General features: G+C 42.4%; 1 protein-coding gene across 1 annotated transcript; it reads left to right on the top strand.

Moving 5' to 3' along the window:
• The first annotated feature begins 233 nt into the window (after window positions 1–233).
• Window positions 234–19,452, top strand: rft1 (RFT1 homolog). Its single transcript, XM_057845055.1, has 10 exons — window positions 234–449; window positions 520–605; window positions 1,279–1,401; window positions 1,480–1,771; window positions 1,844–1,978; window positions 8,581–8,841; window positions 8,902–9,046; window positions 11,696–11,801; window positions 11,927–12,176; window positions 12,261–19,452. The coding sequence occupies exons 1-10, from the start codon at window positions 387–389 to the stop codon at window positions 12,423–12,425; spliced, it is 1,626 nt and encodes a 541-aa protein (XP_057701038.1). The 5' UTR covers window positions 234–386; the 3' UTR covers window positions 12,426–19,452.
• The last annotated feature ends 750 nt before the right edge of the window (window positions 19,453–20,202 follow it).

Raw genomic sequence — 20,202 nt, 5'->3', positions numbered from 1 at the left:
TGAAGTTCATGGAAAACCAAACCGAAAATCAAGTCATTTCTACATATTTTAAAGTAGAACTCAATTGATAATAATGTTATGTTTAGCGAATTTACTGACACAACATGGCCGACAAGCGATGACGGCCGTCGATGTTGGCTCACAGTACAATCCACATCTAGCTCATAGGTATGTGATATCCATGGCACGTCCTGCGTAACATTGCCGTCATGACGTTGTCTACGTCACTACAATGTGTACGGAAGTAGAAAATCTGCGAAATTCCCGTCATGTGTGATCTAACTGGTTCTTTCTCTTAATGCGGTTTAAAAAATAAAGTCGGTATTTAATATAGAAAATTCATAAGATCAAAAGAGACGTTCAAACAGGACGAAAAAAGTTCCACGATGACTTCGCAGGACGTACTGAAGAACGCGTCCACTCTCGCGTCGTACAATGTGCTGCTACAGGTATTTTAATGCTAACCTGCGTATGTTAATATCTGAAATGCGTCTTTACAATATTAATGTGTCGTGCCAGGTGATGTTCCGTGTGCTCACCTTTTTATTGAACGCTTTCACGCTACGCTTTGTATCAAAGGAGCTAATTGGAGTGGTGAACGTCAGGTAAGAAGACAGGTGTTTCCCCAATTTGTACCGAGCCAAAACATACATTGTCACTTTACACACTGCAAATTTAAAACGTCTTAATCATATTGTTTTTTCTTCTATCGAGTCAAATAGTTTTCTCCATCTTGTTTTTAGTCTTAAAGACTAGTTAACAGTTTAATGCGTCAGATTATTCCATTTACTTTAAGTAAATATCACCATTTGTTCTTATTAATAAGCCCATACATCTAAAATTTGGTCATTTTTCACTTAATTAAAAAAAAAAAAAAAAAAAAAAAAAAAAGCTTTCAGATGTCTTGAACAATATCTATTCTTCAATTAATAAGATTTCTGACATTCCAAAGTTTTTTTTTTTAAAAGATTAAAAAGACTAATTTATTGCTTAAAATAAGTCTGTTAAACCTATTTTCAGCTAGCCATTTTTCTTATTTCAAGAAATCTTAAATGAATAAAATATACATGAAGCACTGGCTAATAAGCTCACTTATTTCTTGTAGATTTACACTAAAAACTAAGATATTTAGCTAGTTTTAAGGAGGTGTGTTTTTGCAGTGCACGCGCAGTCAAAAGTCTTGAGACACATCACCTTTCAGTAGGGTCAGAAAGCTGAAGAGTGGTTCAACACAGTTTATTTCCAATACTGTAGTAATGCTTGTCTTCGTCTTTGCAGGCTTACATTACTTTACTCCACATTAGTATTTTTGTCCAGAGAGGCCTTTCGAAGAGCCTGTTTGAGTGGCTCTGCTGGCACTAAGCACAACTGGAGGAGGCTTATCAACCTGCTATGGCTGACGTAAGCACTACCAGCAACAATGATCACTTTTTTTGTTTTTGTTTTCTTGTCTCTCTCAAGCAGTATTGTTCTCTTCAGGTTGCCTTTAGGTGTACTATGGGGAGTCCTGTTGGCCACTGTGTGGCTGTGGCTACTGGAGGTGCCAGATCCTCAAGTGGTTCCTTTCTACGGCCCTGCCGTGTTGATGTTTACTCTCGCCGGGGTGCAGGAGCTCTTGGCTGAGCCGCTGTGGGTGCTGGCCCAGGCTCACATGTTTGTGAGGCTAAAAGTGGTTGCAGAGAGCTTAGCCATGTTGGCTAAGTGCAGTATGACGGTGATGCTGGTGGTGTTTGCCCGTGAGTGGGGCCTTTACATCTTTTCTGTGGCTCATGTAAGTATCTGCTCTAAATCCTATCCGTTATTAGTGAATTAATGCTGACTGAATTGAATCTCTTGGTTTTAGCTGGTTTACACAGGAGTCCTGGTACTGTGTTATGCACTTTACTTTCTTCGTTACTTGCCATCCAAAGAGGCAGCTGAGAGCAATTTCCCCCTGCGTAAGATTAGAGATCTGATGCCTCACACAGCTAATGGAGAGGTAGTGTGATTTTTATAATTTTTTTTTACAAGCTGAGCACAGGGTTTTCCCTGTTTCTAATTTACGCAAAAGCCCAAGGTTTTACTGAGAAATCAGATGTGCTTAAATACATAGAGAAACAATTATTAGACAAACTGGATTCCAAAAAGCTGGAACACCAATTGTGAATAAAAGCTAAATTTCCATATTTTATTCAGAATAGTACTTAAATGACAGGTCAAACATTTAAACTGGGAAAATGTATGGTTTTAAATTCAATGATGTTGAAATTTCACACCAGCATACTTTTCCTTTAAAAGGGATAAAAATATTTTCTCAGATTAAACTTATGACCAATCATCTATGTTCTATTTGGAATAAAATATTGGTTTTTACGCATATCTACATCATTGCACTCAGTTTTTATTTACAATTTGTATGGCGTCTCAGTTTTTTTGGAATCCGGTTTGTAAAACAAACACCCACAGAATTGCCGACCTACGTTATTTTGTAGTAGGAAAGGAAATCATTGTTTTGTTTCAATTCTTGTACAGTGGTTTAAATGGTTAAAATCACCATCAAATGTGATCTGATCTTTGTCAAAATGACACAGATGAAAAAATAGTGTCTGCTCTAACTAAAATCAGCCAAACATTTTTAGGTTTTCAAATTTTGTAGCTCTAGCTGCAGATCAGTCTGGCACATCGATCAGGACTAATCTTGGCCCATTCTTCTATACAAAACAGCAGTCAGATTCCTGGGATCTCTGACATGAATCTCTGTCTGTAGGTCACGCCACATCATCTCAATGGGGTTCAAGTCTGGACTTTGACTTGGCCGTTCCAAAACGTGCATTTGTTCTTCTGAAACCATTCTGAAGTTGAGTCACTTGTGTGTTTTGGATCATTGTCTTATTGAAGCATCCATCCTCTTTTTAGCTTCAACTGCCTGACAGACGGCCTCAGGTTTTCCTGCAAAACATCCTGAAATTTTTGAATTCATTGTTCCATTAATGATTGCAAGTTGTCCAGGCCATGAAGTAACAAAACAGCCCGAAATCATGATGCTCTCTCCATTATGCTTCACGGTGGGGATGTGGTGTTGATGTTGGTGAGCTGTTCCATTTTTCCTCCACACATGACGTGTGTTACTCCCAAACAATTCAACTTTGGTTTCATCAGTCCACAAAATATTTTGCCAAAACTTCTGTGGATTGTCCAAGTGCCTTTTTACAAACATTAATCAACATTAGCAGTGGCTTCCTCCATGGAGTCCTTCCATGAACACCATTCTTGGCCATAGTTTTACATATAGTTGATGTGTGCACATAGATATTGGACTGTGCCAGTGATTTCTGTAAGGCTTTAGCAGACACTCTAGGGTTCTTTTTTTACCTCTCTGAGTATTCTGCGCTGAACTCTTGGCATCATCTTTGGTGGACGGCCACTCCTTGGGAGAGAAGCAACAGTGCCAAACTCTCTCCATTTGTAGACAACTTCTCTGACTGTCGATTGATGAACATCCAGACTTTTAGAGATGGTTTTGTATACTTTCTCAGCTTTATCCAAATCAACAATCCTTGATCGCAGGTCTTCAGACAGCTCTTTTGACCTAGCCATGATGCACATTGTTTTATAGTGGGCAAGGCAGGTTTAAACCACTCATCAGTGATTGGGCACACACCTGACTTAAATTGTTTTGGTGAAGATTGGTTTCAATTGCTCTTTAAGTATCCTTAGGCAGAGGTTTCACTTACGTATTTTCCCCTTTCTGTCATTGCTTGCATGCTAACCTCATTAAAATATGAAAACCTTATCAACAAACTCATGGAATCCTGCAAATCAAAATCACAATATTCCAATAGGGAATATAAAGTATCTTGGAATCAACATTTCACCAAAACTTACAGAATTAACTAAACTAAACCATACATCTCTCTTAGCAAAAATATGTGAAGATTTGACACACTGGAATAATCTACCCATCTCACTTTTGGGCCGGATAGCAACAGTCAAAATGAAAGTATTACCACAAATAAACTATTTGTTCTCAATGATCCCCTTTAAACCCACTCAAAAATGGTTTCAAGACCTAGACTCAGCCGTCACAAAATTCTACTTTAAAAACAAGAAAAACAGAATTAGCCTTGCCAAATTGCAAAGAAATAAACCAGAGGGGGGTCTAGAGGCCCCTAATTTCCAACACTATTATATAGCAAATCAAATACAATATCTTATTAGGTGGTTATATCTTAACACTGAACAACAGTCATGGCTAGAATTAGAGCAAACAGACTGCAACCAAATACAATTGGCAAACCTCCCCTTTATTAGCTCTAGTATTAAGCACCATAGCTGCTTCAAAAACCCAATGATAGCATGTACCTTGAAAGCCTGGTGGAGAGGTATGGAAATTACGCAATCACAACAAGCCCCGTGTAAATTAATTAATAAAATTCCTATTTATTTCAGCGCATGGGATGATACGGGAATAAACCAGTTACAGCATTTGTTTAAAGATAATACATTCATGTCATATGAAAAAATAATGCAAGATTTCCAGATCAAAGGGGTCAATTTCCTGCAATACAATAAAATCAGGGCAGCCATCAGAAGCAAATTTCCATCACTAACGGGTACGTTAGACCCACCACCTTTCGTAAATAAAATAATAAATATACATCCTCAACAAAAAAAAATACTTTCAAAAGTATATAAAGCCCTCTCATGTAACAACTCTACTTGCCTACCAATCGAAAAATGGAATAACGAACTTTCGGTAACATTAGATAATAACTATTGGTCCAACATCTGTAAAAATACATTTATAATGACAAAGAATAAGAACCTTCAGCTTATACAGTTTAAAATACTGCACAGATGGCATATTACTCAATCTAAAATGCACAAAATGGGGTTCTCCCAATCCGATAAATGTACAAACTGCAACGAAGATACTTCAGATACATACATTCATGCTCTTTGGCAATGTAAACCAATACAAGATTTCTGGGCACAGGTAACGAAGAAACTCTCTTTCCTATTGAACTGCAGGATTCCATTGTCTCCAACTCTTTGTCTGCTTGGCGATCTGAATACAGTGAATATCTCTATCCATCAAACCCGTCCACTACTAGCAAGTCTAACGATAGCCAAAAAAACAATATTGTTGAATTGGAAAAACAAACAAAACATTAACATTAACCAATGGCTAAATCTAATCATTGAATATATAACATTAGAGAAAATATCTGCCAAACAGACAAATAAAATGGACAAATACGAACAACAGTGGGAAACGGTCGCAAGAATGATGAACATAGAATAAGGATTCTCTCTCACCTGCGAAGGAATGCCACAAAAATAATAAAAATGTACACATAAATTGATGTATGCGGGGTGTCCAGGGAAGTTGTATGCATCCTTCTGCAGCTGGAAACAGGACATGTTTAAATCCAAACTGTTTTGTACACTCCCAACAGCATGTAATAAATACACTTTCTTCCTTCACAGTTTAGTCGGTCAATGGGCTTATTTTACAAGGATACTCATAGACAATTTGGTTTCCAGCTGCTGGGGAACATATGCAACTTTTTTTTGGAACACCCTATATATTATCAGACTTGGAACAATTAAGGAACTATGCGTAAATAATACACTTCACCGGTCCTTGGCATACATCTAATGGTGTTTGATAAACCTCTTCTTCTGTCAGCTTTGCAGGTGGAGTTTGTTGGCGTCCTGCCCTGGGCCGTCCCGTCGCCGGTCTTGGCCCCCGGGATTTTCGGCCGGGGCTTGTCTGGTTGCGTCTGGCTGTGCGGGGGTCCCGTCGGGCGCGCGCTGGTGTCGTGGGCGGGTGGGGGGGCCGCGCGGGTGCCGGTCCGGGGCCGCGGCCCTTCCCCGGCCGGCCGGGGTGGGGTGGGGTGGAGTTGGGGTGAGGGAGGGGGGGTCACTGCGGAAGCCATGGTTCCCTCCCAGGTCCGCCCGGCCGGAGCCGCGTCTCCCTGTACCGGGTGCCGGGGAGGTGCCCTCTGGTGTCATGCCGCGCGCCCCTCCTGGCCCGGGGGTGGGTTGTGGGGGGCGCGCTTCCGTCCCCTTGGTCTGCTTCCGGCCCTGTCCGCCTCCCTGGGCCGCGGCGGCCGCTGCTGCCCCCCGGCCGGCGGAGTCGTTGGCGGGGCCTCTTGGGGCCCGCGGGGCCTTGGGTGAGGCTTGCTGTCCCTTGCCGGTGGGGTGGACGTCCCCTGGTCGCCGGCGCTTGGTGTGGCGCCTGCTCGGGGTGCGGGGTGGGTGCTCGGTGGTGGTGGGGGGGGGGGGGCGGTCGCGGAGGCGCCGTGGGTGGTCTGGGGCGGGGATTGATCGGGGCCCTGACGCCTCTTCTGCCCTGCGGCCGGTGGTTCTGGTGGACGGGGCCACGCCCGCGGGAGCCTGCCTCTTAACTCACGCACTTCTCACTTCTCTCTTCGGCACTGTAAATATTTTTCACCTTGGCACTTACATGCTCATACATTTCTCCGGGGAGAGTTGGGACGGGGCTTTACAGTCCCGGCCCGGCTCCCCCCTGTTTTTAATGCACCACACACCAAGGTTGTGGGATGGTTGGGACCTGTTGGGGGTGGGGGTACCTCACGGCTGCCTCCTCACCACAGGCCCCGCCATCTCTGCACCTTTTTTAAATGCACCACACATCATACTCCACAGGAGAGCTCTGGCAAAGGGCGGTGGGACGGGCGGCTGGGCAGAAGCTCCATGCTGCGGTCCCACTGCCCCAAGCCAAGCTCTCCTATTTTAATGCATACATTGCACTACCCTCCCCTCACACCCCCATCACGGTGCTGGGTGATGGCTGCCAGTCGGGAACCTGGCAGCCACAGTAATAGGGTGGTAGGTGGGTCCCACACTTTTTTATATGGCGTGGCTCCTGGGGTGTGGCCTCCCCTCTGCCTCGGCTGCCGGCCGCGGGAGTAGGTTGGGGGGTCGGGTCCCCGATCTTGCATCGCCCCGTGGCAGTTCCTGGGCGTTCTCCTGCCTCCGCCTTCCCCTCTCTTCTCTGGCTGGGCATCCGCCCTGCGCTCCGTCGCGGGTCGCTGACTGGGCGCCGGTGTATCAGCGGGGTGTCGCCTGCACCGGCGGGGGACCCTGCCTTGCCTGGGGCTTGGTGGGCCGCTGGGGGTCCCGTGGCGTGCCGTGCCGGTTGGGGGGCTGTGGCTCGTGGCCCGGGTGGGCGGGCGGGAGTGGGTGTAGGCGTGGGGTTGGTGGTGCGTCCCCTCCTGCCATCCCTGAAGGCCGGTTGATGGGTGCGCGGGTGGCCCGGGGGACCACCCTGGGTCCCGGGGGGGGGGGCGATGGCTCCTTTGCTGGGCTGCGGGAGGAGGGATGGGCTGCGCATGGCCCCCCGCCCCCGCGCCCGCCCTCCCTCCCTCCCCGGGCTGGCTGGGTGGGGGCTGTGGCCCTGGGTTGGCGCCCGCGCGGCTTCTCCGCCCGTCTGCGTGGCTGTCGCGCGCCCGGTGGGGCCTGCGTGCTGCTGGATGTGGTAGGGCATTCTCGGGTCGGGGGTCCCGGTGCCGGGATTGGCGATGCGGCGGCGTAGGGTTGGTCGCCAACGGGCTTACTCGTAAGAGATTCACACGATTACTGGGTTCTAGATCACAGAACTGATTTGTGCACACTCTACCCCTTTCAATCACTTAGCTTATAGGCTTATAGACACCCCCACCCCCATTCTCCTCTTTCACTGGCCAATAGGCCCCCACATGGTGTAAACCGGAAATACATCTCGCTGACGATAGCACCAGCATATTAGTAACTAGTTTAGATGTTCAATGTATATCTAGTTGTTGTTTGTGTATGTGTTTCTTTTCCTTCTTCTCTTGTATTTCTTTTCTTCTGTCCCCCCATAATCCCTTCCTGTTCGCTGCTTTGTCATAATAAAAAGGTATTTTGAATGATCACAATGGGAGTATGTCAGACTCTCAATGTGAAACATTAAAACTGTTCAGAATCTGGGCACTTAGACTTCCATTCTCTGTGTCAAACAGCTGAACAGGACAGGTTTAAAAAAAAAATAAAAATAAAATAAAATAAAATAAAATATGAAAACCTATATATGTTTGGGTAGTTTAGTTAAAGCAAACACTGTTTTTTCATCTGTGTGATTTTGACAAAGATCAGATCACATTTGATGGTGATTTTATGCATAAATGTAAGAAATTCCAAAAGGTTCAGATACTTTTTATTAACACTGTAGTTCTTACAAAAAGTTATAGTGAAAAATGACACTCCACTGCAAGCAGAGCTGGTTAACTCATTGGTAACCATTGATGGCGATAGATGTCCAATCCATTTGAACGGGTATGGGCTGGGAACGAATAAACAATTTTTCATTCGCTTCCTGCCATCCCCATTCAAATGGATTGGACATCTACTAGTGACAAAATTTAAATTCACAGCTGAAGGATGAAAAGAGCTAAATGATTGGAAATTTTTCATCGTCAATGGCACTGAGTTATTCGAGTTTCGATGATATCAGCTGTTTTAGAGAATGCAGTATTTAACTTATTAAGAGACAGCGGTGTTATAAATTTTATGGACTGGAAACACATTTAAAATTATTTTATCCGTTTCTAGCCTCTGTTGGATTGGACTGTGGCTCGGCTCACCTGGAGCTTCTTTAAGCAGTCGTTCCTCAAGCAAATCTTGACTGAGGGCGAACGCTACGTTATGACATTCCTCAACGTCCTCAGCTTTGGCGACCAAGGTGTTTATGACATCGTCAACAATCTAGGCTCCATGGTGGCACGCTTTATCTTCCTGCCGATTGAGGAGAGTTTCTACATTTTTTTCGCCAAAGTGCTGGAGCGAGGCCGCGATGTGAAAAGCCAAAAACAGGTGTGCACAGGTGTTATATTGATTAATTACTGATGCTCATACTATGATTGTTGTTTTCAGGAAGACGTTGGTGTTGCTGCTGATGTGCTACAATGCCTGCTCAAACTGGTGCTGGTTATTGGACTCATCATTGCAGTCTTTGGGTATGCCTACTCGAGACTAGCTTTGGATATTTATGGTGGATCTCTACTGAGCAGTGGGGAAGGTAATATAGATAATGCTAAGAATAATTACTTAGATTTATATAAATGCATTGTCAAATTGATGGCTCGAGGATGCTAAAGAATAACTCATAGCCTATGAGGTATTGAGTAGCATATTTTAATTGCCCTATGAGTCATAGGGCAATTAAAATATTGAGTATGCTCGGAACATTATGTTGCCAGCAGACAGCAGCTGCATAGAATATTCCGGTAGTGGTCGTGCAGTTGTAATTCATACACACTCACAGACAGTGCATCTATTGCCGTAATTGGAGTTAATTAGGCCAAGGTTCATACAAAATGGATGGATTGGCAAACAAATATTTTATGTAAGGACTAAAATTCCTTTATTCCTTCATTGAGTGTATCTGGGATGACTGGTGTTTATACTGTGGTACTTCTATTCATGAAATTAATTGGTTCTGGAAGTGGTTTCCCTCAACTGAAAATCCTGTAAGTAGAGACGTGTTTTCCATGTAAATGCCCAAATCTTTTCAAAGCCCATGAAAATTCAGACATACAGTGCTGGCCAAAAGTATCGGCACCCCTGCAATTCTGTCAGATAACGCTCAATTTCTCCCAGAAAATGTTTGCAATTACAAACGCTGTGTTAGTAATATCTTCCTTTATTTTGCTTGCAATGAAAAAACACAAAAGAGAATGGGGAAAAAAAAAATCATCATTTTACAGAAAACTCCAAAAATGGGCCAGGCAAAAGTATTGGCACCCTCAGCCTAATACTTGGTAGCACAACCTGTAGACAAAAATAAATGCAAACAACCGCTTCCGGTATCCATCAATGAGTTTCTTACAATGCTCTGCTGGTATTTTAGACCATTCTTCTTTGGCCGACTGCCACAGGTCTCTGAGATTTGAAGGGTGCCTTCTCCAAACTGCCATTTTCAGATCTCTCCACGGGTGTTCTATGGGATTCAGGTATAGACTCTTTGCTGGCCACTTTAGAAGTCTCCAGTGCTTTCTCTCAAACCATTTTCTAGTGCTGTTTGAAGAGTGTTTTGGGTCATTGTCCTGCTGGAAGACTCGTGACCTCTGAGGGAGACTCAGCTTTCTCACACTGGGCCCTACATTAAAGTGCAAAATTTGTTGGTCGTCTGGTTTGTTGGTCATAATGCCATGCACACGGTCAAGCAGTCCAGTGCCAAAGGTAGCAAAGCAACCCCAAAACATCAGGGAACCTCTGCCATGATTGACTGTGGGGAATGTGTTCTTTTCTTTGAAGGCCTCGTTTTTTTTCCTGTAAACTCTATGTTGATGCTTTTTCTGTGTTGTACAAAGCTGTACTTTTGTCTCATCTGACCAGAGAACATTCTTCCAAAACGTTATTGGCTTTCTCAGTTAAGTTTTGCCAAACTCCAGCCTGGCTTTTTCTATGTCTCTGGTTCAGAAGTTGGGTCTTTCTGAGTATCCTACCACAAAGTTGTTGTCATTCAGACGCCGACGGATAGAACGGGTTGACACTGTTGTACTTTTGGACTGCAGGACAGCTTGAACTTGTTTGGATGTTAGTCGAGGTTCTTTATCCACCATCTGCACAATCTTTCGTTGAAATCTTTCATCAATTTTTCTTTTCCGTCCACATCTAGGGAGTTTAGCCACAGTGCCATGTGCTTTACACTTATTGATGACAGTCTGCACGGTAGACAAAGGAACTCATACATGTCTTTTGAGATGGACTTGTAGCCTTGAGGCGGCCCATGCTTCCTCACAATTTTGCTTCTAAAGTCCTCAAACACTTCTTTGGTCTTCTTTCTTTTCTCCATGCTTAATGTGGTACACACAAGGACACAGGACAAATGTTGAGTCAACTTTATCCATTTTAACTGGCTGCAAGTGTGATTTAGTTATTGCCACCACCTGTTATGTGCCACAGGTAAGTAACAGGTGCTGTTAATTACACAAATTAGAGAAGCATCACATGATTTTTGAAAGGTTGCCAATACTTTTGTCCGGCCCATTTTTGGAGGTTTGTGTAAAATGATAATGATTAATTTTTTTTGTTCATTCTCTTTTGTGTTTTTTCATTGCAAGCAAAATCAATGAAGGTATTAATACCAAAGCATTTGTAGTTGCATTCATTTTCTGGGAGAAATTGAGCATTACCTGAAAAAATTGCAGGGGTGCCAATACTTTTGGTCAGCACTGTCAATCTTTTATAAAGCATAAAAATCCATCAAAACATGTAACAAATACGTTACAATTAGATTATTGCACAATAAACATACATGAGAGTTGCGCATAATGTAAAAACAAAGAATAAAGAATAAAAGTTCATACACTCACATAAAGCTGTTAGAACACCTCATGGCCTGAGGGGCGAATGAAGAGGATGCTGGGATACAAACATACACACACAGTAGAGGTCCCTCTTAGCCAACTGGATGCTAGGAAGATGCTAGGCAATAGCTAATAGCAAAGCACCTATAAGTATGTTACATTTAGTAAATTCTGAGTAGCAGCCCATATTGTATTTTGGCCTCCGTATCCTGACATTTCTTTTGTAACAAGAGGCAGTATTTTACTGTTTAGGATGTGTCGTAACCTGAATTTCTGTATATCGAGGCATTTGTAAGTAGAGGTACCACTGTACAATAATTTTCAATTCACTGCTCTCTTTTTATTTGTTGTTCAAGGTCCAGCCCTGCTGCAATGCTACAGCTGCTACGTCCTCCTGCTAGCTATAAATGGCGTGACCGAGTGTTTTGTGTTTGCAGCCATGAGCCAAGAGGAGGTTGACAAGTAAGCACAAAACCAATTTATGCAATAAGCATAGATTTGGGGTTTTTGTGATTTGGTCCTTTTTTTTTTCTTCTCATCTTTATTTTTTTTTTTAACTTTTGACTTGCAAACTCATGTTCATCTAGGTACAACTTGGTGATGCTAGCTGTGTCCGCATCGTTCCTTTTCCTGTCCTACATGCTGACTTGGTGGGCAGGCGGTGTGGGCTTCATCTTGGCCAACTGTCTGAACATGGCCCTGCGCATCACGCATAGCGTCCTATACATTCGGCGCTACTTTTCGTCCAGTCCGTGGAAACCTCTTCAAGGCCTACTGCCCTCACCGCTGTTGTGCCTGGCACTCATTGTCAGTGCTGTGATTACAGCTATCAGTGAGGTATCTTCACATGCTTCACTAAAACTGACATGACGTCAGGGTCCTTATACAGTTTGTATTGAAAGATTGTGTTACATATTGCAGGCTGTTTTCTGCTGTGACAGTGGCTGGTTCCTCCGGTTGGTCCATGTCAGCGTGGGAGCGCTATGTCTACTTTTTGTTCTCGGAGCCGTTATGCTCACAGAAACTCAACTTATAGTATTTGTGAGGACTCAACTTTTGCCCCAGTACAGGAAAAAACGTACTTAACTTGAAGGACAGCAGTGGACTTTTTCTTTGTTTATCCTTTAAATGAACCTTGAATGGTTAATGTCAGTGCTAGTGGCCATCATAGGACTATCGTGGAGAGTGCATTTTATTTCAGTAGTTTAATTTGGAAAAGTACAGTGGGGCAAATAAGTATTTAGTCAACCACTAATTGTGCAAATTCTCCCACTTGAAAATATTAGAGAGGCCTGTAATTGTCAACATGGGTAAACCTCAACCATGAGAGACAGAATGTGGAAACCCCCCCAGAAAATAAAATTGTTTGATTTTTAAAGAATTTATTTGCAAACCATGGTGGAAAATAAGTATTTGGTCAATACCAAAAGTTCATCTCAATACTTTGTTATGTATGTGTTGTTGGCAATAACGGAGGTCAAACGTTTTCTGTAACTCTTCACAAGCTTTTCACACACTGTTGCTGGCCCCATTCATTCTATCCTTTACACAGATCAGTCGTCTTGGTCCCTTTGCAGAAAAACAGCCCCAAAGCATGATGTTTCCACCTCCATGCTTCACAGTGGGTATGGTGTTCTTTGGATGCAATTCTGTATTCTTTCTCCTCCAAACATGAGAACCTGTGTTTCTAGTTGTATGTAAATAGTTGTATTTTGCTTTCATCTGACACACATTCTCCCAGTCCTTTTCTGGATCATCCAAATGCTCTCTAGCGAACCACAGACGTCTTGGACATGTACTTTCTTCAGCAGGGGGACACGTCTGGCAGCGCAGGATTTGAGTCCCTGGCGGCGCATTGTGTTACTGATAGTAGCCTTTGTTACTGTGGTCCCAGCTCTCTGTAGGTCATTCACTAGGTCCCCCTGTGTGGTCCTGGGATTTTTGCTCACCGTTCTTGTTATCATTTTGACGCCACGGGGTGAGATCTTGCATGGAGCCCCAGATCGAGAGAGATTATCAGTGGTCTTGTATGTCTTCCATTTTCTAATATTTGCTCCCACAGTTGATTTCTTTACACCAAGCATTTTACTTATTGCAGATTCAGTCTTCCGAGCCTGGTGCAGGTCTACAATTCTGTCTTTGATGTCCTTCGACAGCTCTTTGGTCTCGGCGATAGTGGAGTTTGGAGTGTGACTGACTGAGGTTGTGGACAGGTGTCTTTTATACCGATAATGAGTTAAAACAGGTGCCATTAATATAGGTAACGAGTGGAGCCTCGTTAGACCTCGTTAGAAGAAGTCAGACCTCTAAGACAACCAGAAGTCTTGCTTGTTTGTAAGTGACCAAATACTTATTTTCCACACTAATTTGGAAATAAATTCTTTAAAAATCAAACAATGTGATTTTCTGTTTTTTTTTCTCCACATTCTGTCACTCATGTTTGAGGTTTACCCATGTTGACAATTACAGGCCTCTCTAATCTTTTCAAGTAGGAGAACTTGCACAATTGGTGGTTGACTAAATACTTATTTGCCCCACTGTATAGCTAATATACTGGGTGATTCAAAAAGAATGCACCAAAATCCGCACACTCACTATTAGGGGTGTGACAAAATATTGAAATGGTGATATATCGTGATACTTTGTATCCCATAAGGTTATCTATATGCTCCTGCAAGAATCGAAATATCATTTTAAAAAGGTGTCGGTCTTTAAAAAAAAAAAAAAGGAACCAACAAGTTGCTACCAAAATCTTCCACCATAATAGTGTCTCAGTTAACTCTAAGGCTGCCTTGACGGTGCTCGACACCCAATCAATTTAGACTGGGAACATTCGTTCATTGGAAACCAGAGCATTCTCAGTCATTCTGTCAGATTTTCAGGGCATTTATAGGTCACTTGCTGTTCATTTTAGAGCATTTCCAGGTCATTTCCTGTTGAGTTTGAGTCACTGCCTATTCATTTGGGTGATTCCAAGGTCACTTCCTGTTCTGTAACACAAAATGAACAGGAAGTGACCCATAAAATACCCGAAAATCAACAAGAAGTAACTGAAAATCAACAGGTAAATGACCTTAAATGGCCCAAAATTACCTCATTGCCTGGCATTGGCTGCTACTAACGGCCATAGACGTTTAATCCGTTTGAAGTGGGAGGGATGGCAGCGAATGAACGAATGTTCATTCGCTGCCACCCTCCCAGTTCAAATGGATTTGTGATCAAATCATTCCAATTCACAGCAGAAAATGCAAATGTAAAAACTTTCATGTCATCGATATTTGCTGGGTGTGGTGGTACCACTAAGTCCTGATTTTGCATTCTTTTTTAATCTCCATTTAATAAATTAAGTAAACATGGGAATATACTTGTCAGAAGACCAATTCCTACCTGATTCCTATATTAAAAATAATTTTGATTCCTTCTTAAATTAAAATTTCAATTCCTTGAGATGAATTTGGGTAAAGCTGCAAGTTGAAATCAGCACCGTAAGAAATTAAACCATGGAATATATCTGTGTGAATTAAAACCCAATACATAAAATGTACTTTTCAACTTTCCACAATATTTTAATTCATTCAGATGTCGTAATTAAATTAGGGCTGTCAAACAAAATTTTTAATCGAATTAATCACAGCTTAAAAATTAATTAATCGTAATTAATCGCAATTCAAATCATCTATAAAATATGCCATATTGTTCTGTAAATTATTGTTGGAATGGAAAGATAAGACACAAGACGGGTATATACATTCAACATACTGTACATAAGGACTGTATTTGTTTATTATAACAATAAATCAACAAGATGGCATTAACATTATTAACGTTCTGTTAAAGTGATCCATGGATAGAAAGACGTAGTTCTTAAAAGATAAATGTTAGTACAAGTTAAAGAAATGTTATATTAAAACCCCTCTTAATGTTTTCGTTTTAATAAAGTTTGTAAAATTTTCAATCAAAAAATAAACTAGTAACTCGCCATTGTTGATGTCAATAATAATTATGGTGCTGAACCCCATAAAATCAGTAGCACCCAAGCGCCAGCAGAGGGCGGCAAAACACCAAAAAAACACAAGTAACAAGTGGAAATGACACTTTGCTGTCATTCTAATCTGTTTGAGCGGGGCATGTGCATTAAATGCGTCAAATATTTTAACGTGATTAATTAAAAAAAAAAAAATTAACGCCCATTAACGCGATAATTTTGACAGCCCTAAATTAAACGTGTGATTATTACTGAGTAATTCCTGTATTTTTAAATGTGAAGAAACACACTCATTGGAACTATTTATTTGTGCGTGTCACAAATGAACTATTTTTACGGATGAGGTTACTTGAAGAAGCATAAAAATCATTATGTACATGACTAGGTCAGCATGGGTATCGTTTAGTGGGATGTATCCAGTGTTTTTGGCAAAGTCGACCACTGGAATGTGATTTGAGACATTACTGACTGCTAATTATGTGCAACTATTGGTGTATTGGTTTTAAGCAGCCTGATATGACTGTAACTTTGGCTGAATTTCCACGACTGAATATGGGCAAAAATTAAACCATTTATTTTACTGTTATTATTTTTATATACAGATACAGTATATATATATTTCCAAATATTGCTCATTGAAAGAGGACCTTTGAATGTACACAACTGTGTTGTGTGGAGTAAAAAATAATGCTGCCTTATACAGAGAGTACCTCAAATTTTGTAGCTGATGGGATGTATTTCATTTGATTGTCATTGATGTCATTGTTTCTCAACTTTATTGAGCCTATTGTTGCCAAGTCATCTTTTAGTAAAAGTACAAAAACAACTGTTGTCTAACAAAAAAACAAAAACAAAAAAAAAACACTTTAAAAACATGTAGTACATCTTTTGTAGTGTTCTGTTACAAGAATTGGGGCAGGCTAGAGCCTATCCTAGCAAACTATGAGTAGGAGGTGGGGGAACACCCTGAACTGGTTGCCAGCCAATCGCCGGGCATATAGAGACAAATATCTTTCATGCACATTATCACACCTATGGGGAATTTGGGGATATGGGGAGTTTCAAGTGAAACTAGCACAGGGCTTTTTGTTACAATTGATCCAGCACAGGCAGTTTAACTAATAAGGGGTCCAGGGAAACAAGAAGCCCCTGACTGCAAACAACTGATTGCACCCGTAAGACACCAGATTGGTGATAAGGTGTCTTTTAATGGGTTGCAAAGAAAAACCCTCACCCACTGCAGACCTTTGTGGAATAGTTTTCCCACCTCTGAACTAGCATGTATGCATTTCTGTGATGTGGGAGCAAACCCATGCAGGTACAGGGAGAATTTCCACATGATTATACAGAAAGATGGTAGTTCCTGCTGGGCACTACTGCCTGTCGCACCTCCTCTGGTGCTCATTGGTCAGCTGCAGGGTCATCAGCCAGAAACCACTATTCAAAGTTTCGCTCCTTTAATTCTGGTTCATCTCCTGATGGCGGAGCAGTGACAGGGACCCCTGCAGCTGATGGGTGTTTCCCCTGCGGCTGTTGTATGGGGGTTAGGTGTTCTTCCCCCAAGTTTTGTCCTTCCTCCTGAGCCAGAGCCAAAAACTCCCTTTTTCAGCCTCTTCTGCCAGGTCTTTTATTGCCTTCTTGAGTCTTCTGTGAGTCCCACGTGCTTCAGGAGGCATGTTGTTGACATCCCCATGAAGCCTCGGCATCCGATCTCTACCCGCCTCGGCATCCGATCTCCACTGGGTAGATGGTAGTCTTCCAGCCAGCCTTTCGGCACTCAGCAACCTGCTCAAAGTACTTGGCCTTCTTGCTTTCACAGGCGACCTCAATCCCCTCTTCCATGGGTACTGTGAGCTCGATAAGGAACACTGCTTTTGCCTTGGCTGACCACATGACTATATCTGGCCGGAGAGAGGTGCTGGTGATCTCCATGGGGAACTGCAGCTTCCTGCCAAGGTCGGCCCTCATACTCCACTCCTGATCAGGGGAAAGGGGCCTTGGAGTTGTCCTTGGCCCGATGCTTCTCCTGACCCCTCCTTCTGCGACAAAGTTAGTAGAGTCCTCTGCATGTGGTGATAATTTCCTACCCTGTCGACAGTTCTCCAGCACTTCGGCTAGCTTCCTCAGGACTTGTCCCTAGCGGCCCTGGAAGAGCGCGATCTTACAGCCTGACAAGATGTGCTGGAGACTTACGTTGGGAGCATTGCAGAGTGCACACCATTCTCCCTCTTGATCCACTGGTGGAGGTTCCGAGGGCAGGGAAGAGCGTTATATGTTGAGCGGATGAGGAAGCGGAGTCTTGCTGGTGGGATCTTCCACACGTCTGACCAACTGATGTTCCTGTGTGTGATACCCTCCCAGGTTGTCCAGCTTCCCTACCGACCCTGCGACATAGCTTTCATTTTATAGCGGTCTTCCTCCATTCTCGTCACCTCCGCTACCACTCTCTCCTTCCTTTCCTTGCGGTTGGCCTTGGACAAAAAACATGGTGTATCTCCCCATCCTAAGCCTACTCTCCCTGTCTGGACTCTGCCCATGATCTTCTGGTGTTGTAATCGGCTGAAGGCTTGGTCGACCTCGGCCTGGGCATTCCACTTGCGGCCAGTCAGAACCTTGGCATTAGCATTCCGTACTGACTTGTCTGTGGACACGCTAAGCTCAAGGACCACCATGGCCTTCTCTTGCATGTAGCCCAGCTGGAGTGACCTCAGTGGTAGCTACAGCGTGTTTTTTTTCCCAAAGAGGCCATCTTCAGAGAGGCAACGTGTGAGCCCCAACCACTTTTGGATGAATGAGTTGGCGTTCCCATCTCTCTTGTTCATTGTCGATGAGGAGATCTCACTCGTTTTCATGGGTCACATTATCCTCTGATAGAGTGTAAATTGGTAGCACCAGACTTTGTATAGCACCAGGAAGGCTAGAGCCTGGGCTTGAACCTTTGATCTCAGAACTGTGAGACGTCGCACTAAGCAACCAGTCATCTACTGTGCCGCCCGTACTGTATGTAGAATATGGTCATTTTAAATGTTTACTTCTTAAAACAGTGCCTTTCAAAGAACTAAAAAGCTGGATGACAGAAGAACATAATACCTGTATGCACAAAATTAAATATATTGGCACTAATCGCTTCTTTTTGGATAGTACAAAAATAAATACATAGTAGTATTGAAGGATGAGGACCAAAAGGCCTCGTGAAATTTTTGCACCATCATCTCCAACCTTGAAATGTTCCACGTTTATTCTAAACTGAAACCCCCCATGTAATATTTTCACACCTGTCTGCAACACACTCAAAATGCCCGTGACTTCTGTCCCGACACACCATGACCTCCTTAATATGTTAACAATGTTAAATACCCCTTTGTTTCAGGTTTTCAAACCATTCAGAATGTGTTCTCTATATCAGCAGAGAGCACAAGAAGTGTACAGTGATTATGAAAAGTCTACACACCTTTGTTTAAAAGCCAGAGTTCTGTGATTAGAAAAATGATTTGAAGTAAACCTGCTAATATATTTTCCCAAGACAAATTGTGCAACACAATGGGAAACATTGTTTATTGGCAACTGACATAATAAGAAGGCCCAACTGTGTATTAGAACAGGGGTGTGCAGACTTATCCATGTGGCTTTTATCCTAAATATTTCTGCACATCTAATCTGTTTTGGTTTGTGCCCATTTCTACTTTTTTTGTTTTGTGTTTTACCCCCGTTATAACGAACCAATGATATGCCTCCCTATTGTTTTTTTTGGTGTGTATTTCATAGTACAACAAATTGCTGAACTGTAGTTGTTCTTTGAGTATACCACAACTGAATGGAACATCTTTCATGGCCTGATAGTGATGTCATTATGGAAAATGAGCAGGAAGTCTCAAAAGCAACATTCCGTTCTTCATGTGGGTTCATTGAGGAGTTTAACCCCAATACATTTAAAAAAAAAAAATCATATTAAATGTGTTTCCTGTTGGAAGTTGGGATTCAATTACACACACACATGAACTAAGGAGGAGCTTTTACACTCATGACATCATTTGTTAATGTTGAGAAACACATTTATTGCCCCCTTGAGAGTCAGGCCATACATAAACAGCCTGCACCGAGGAGAGAACATCTGATATCGTCAACATGTCCCAAGTAAGAGAACTTTGTACTGAATGTGTGCTGTCCAAATGTTTGAATGTTGCTCATTTGTTTTTCTTATCAGCCACAAGAAGAAGTACAGCGTCCTACTGTGAGCCAGGAGGAGCTTTCTGAGACAAAGAATAGACTTGGTGGCAGTGGACCGGTGAAGAGCAAGACCTTTGAAGTTATGGAAGAATGTGGTGAGTTCATGTCCATACAGTATTTCCAGTTTTGCTGTATGTTGAAATGAAGTCAGTTAACATTGGTTTAAGGTAACATTCGCAGTTAGCATAGGATAAAAATTTCCACTCCATGTAGGGTTGCGTGAGAAGGAATGCTGTAATGATAGAAGACCAACTGTTTTCCCCGTGGAATTAAGTGTGCCTTTGAATGTGCGTATGTATCCATTTATTTAGGAAAACCATTAAAATACCTGAAGATTTTATCTAATGAAACCATGTATTATTATTGTAAAACACACAGCACATACAAACACATTTTGTTTTAAATTTTAGTATCCCTCCCTCCAACAATGTTTTTGTTGTTGGCTTTGAAGAATACTTAAATATCCTTTGCTCCTTGCTCAATACTCATCACATTCACCCACTCACACACACACATTCATATACCAGGATGCCGTTATTGCAGTCCCAACTAGGTAATTGTCTAAGTAAGTATATTATTGGATGTAAAGTAATAATGACAGCCAAATAACATAATTTTGCTGTACTTTTCTCTAAAAATTATATTGTCATT

The sequence above is a fragment of the Corythoichthys intestinalis genome, chromosome 9 (genome assembly GCF_030265065.1).
Source record: "Corythoichthys intestinalis isolate RoL2023-P3 chromosome 9, ASM3026506v1, whole genome shotgun sequence".
Taxonomy (NCBI): Eukaryota; Metazoa; Chordata; class Actinopteri; order Syngnathiformes; family Syngnathidae; genus Corythoichthys; species Corythoichthys intestinalis.
The sequence above is the reverse complement of the archived record's forward strand: the minus strand, read 5'-3'. Positions and strand labels throughout refer to the sequence as shown.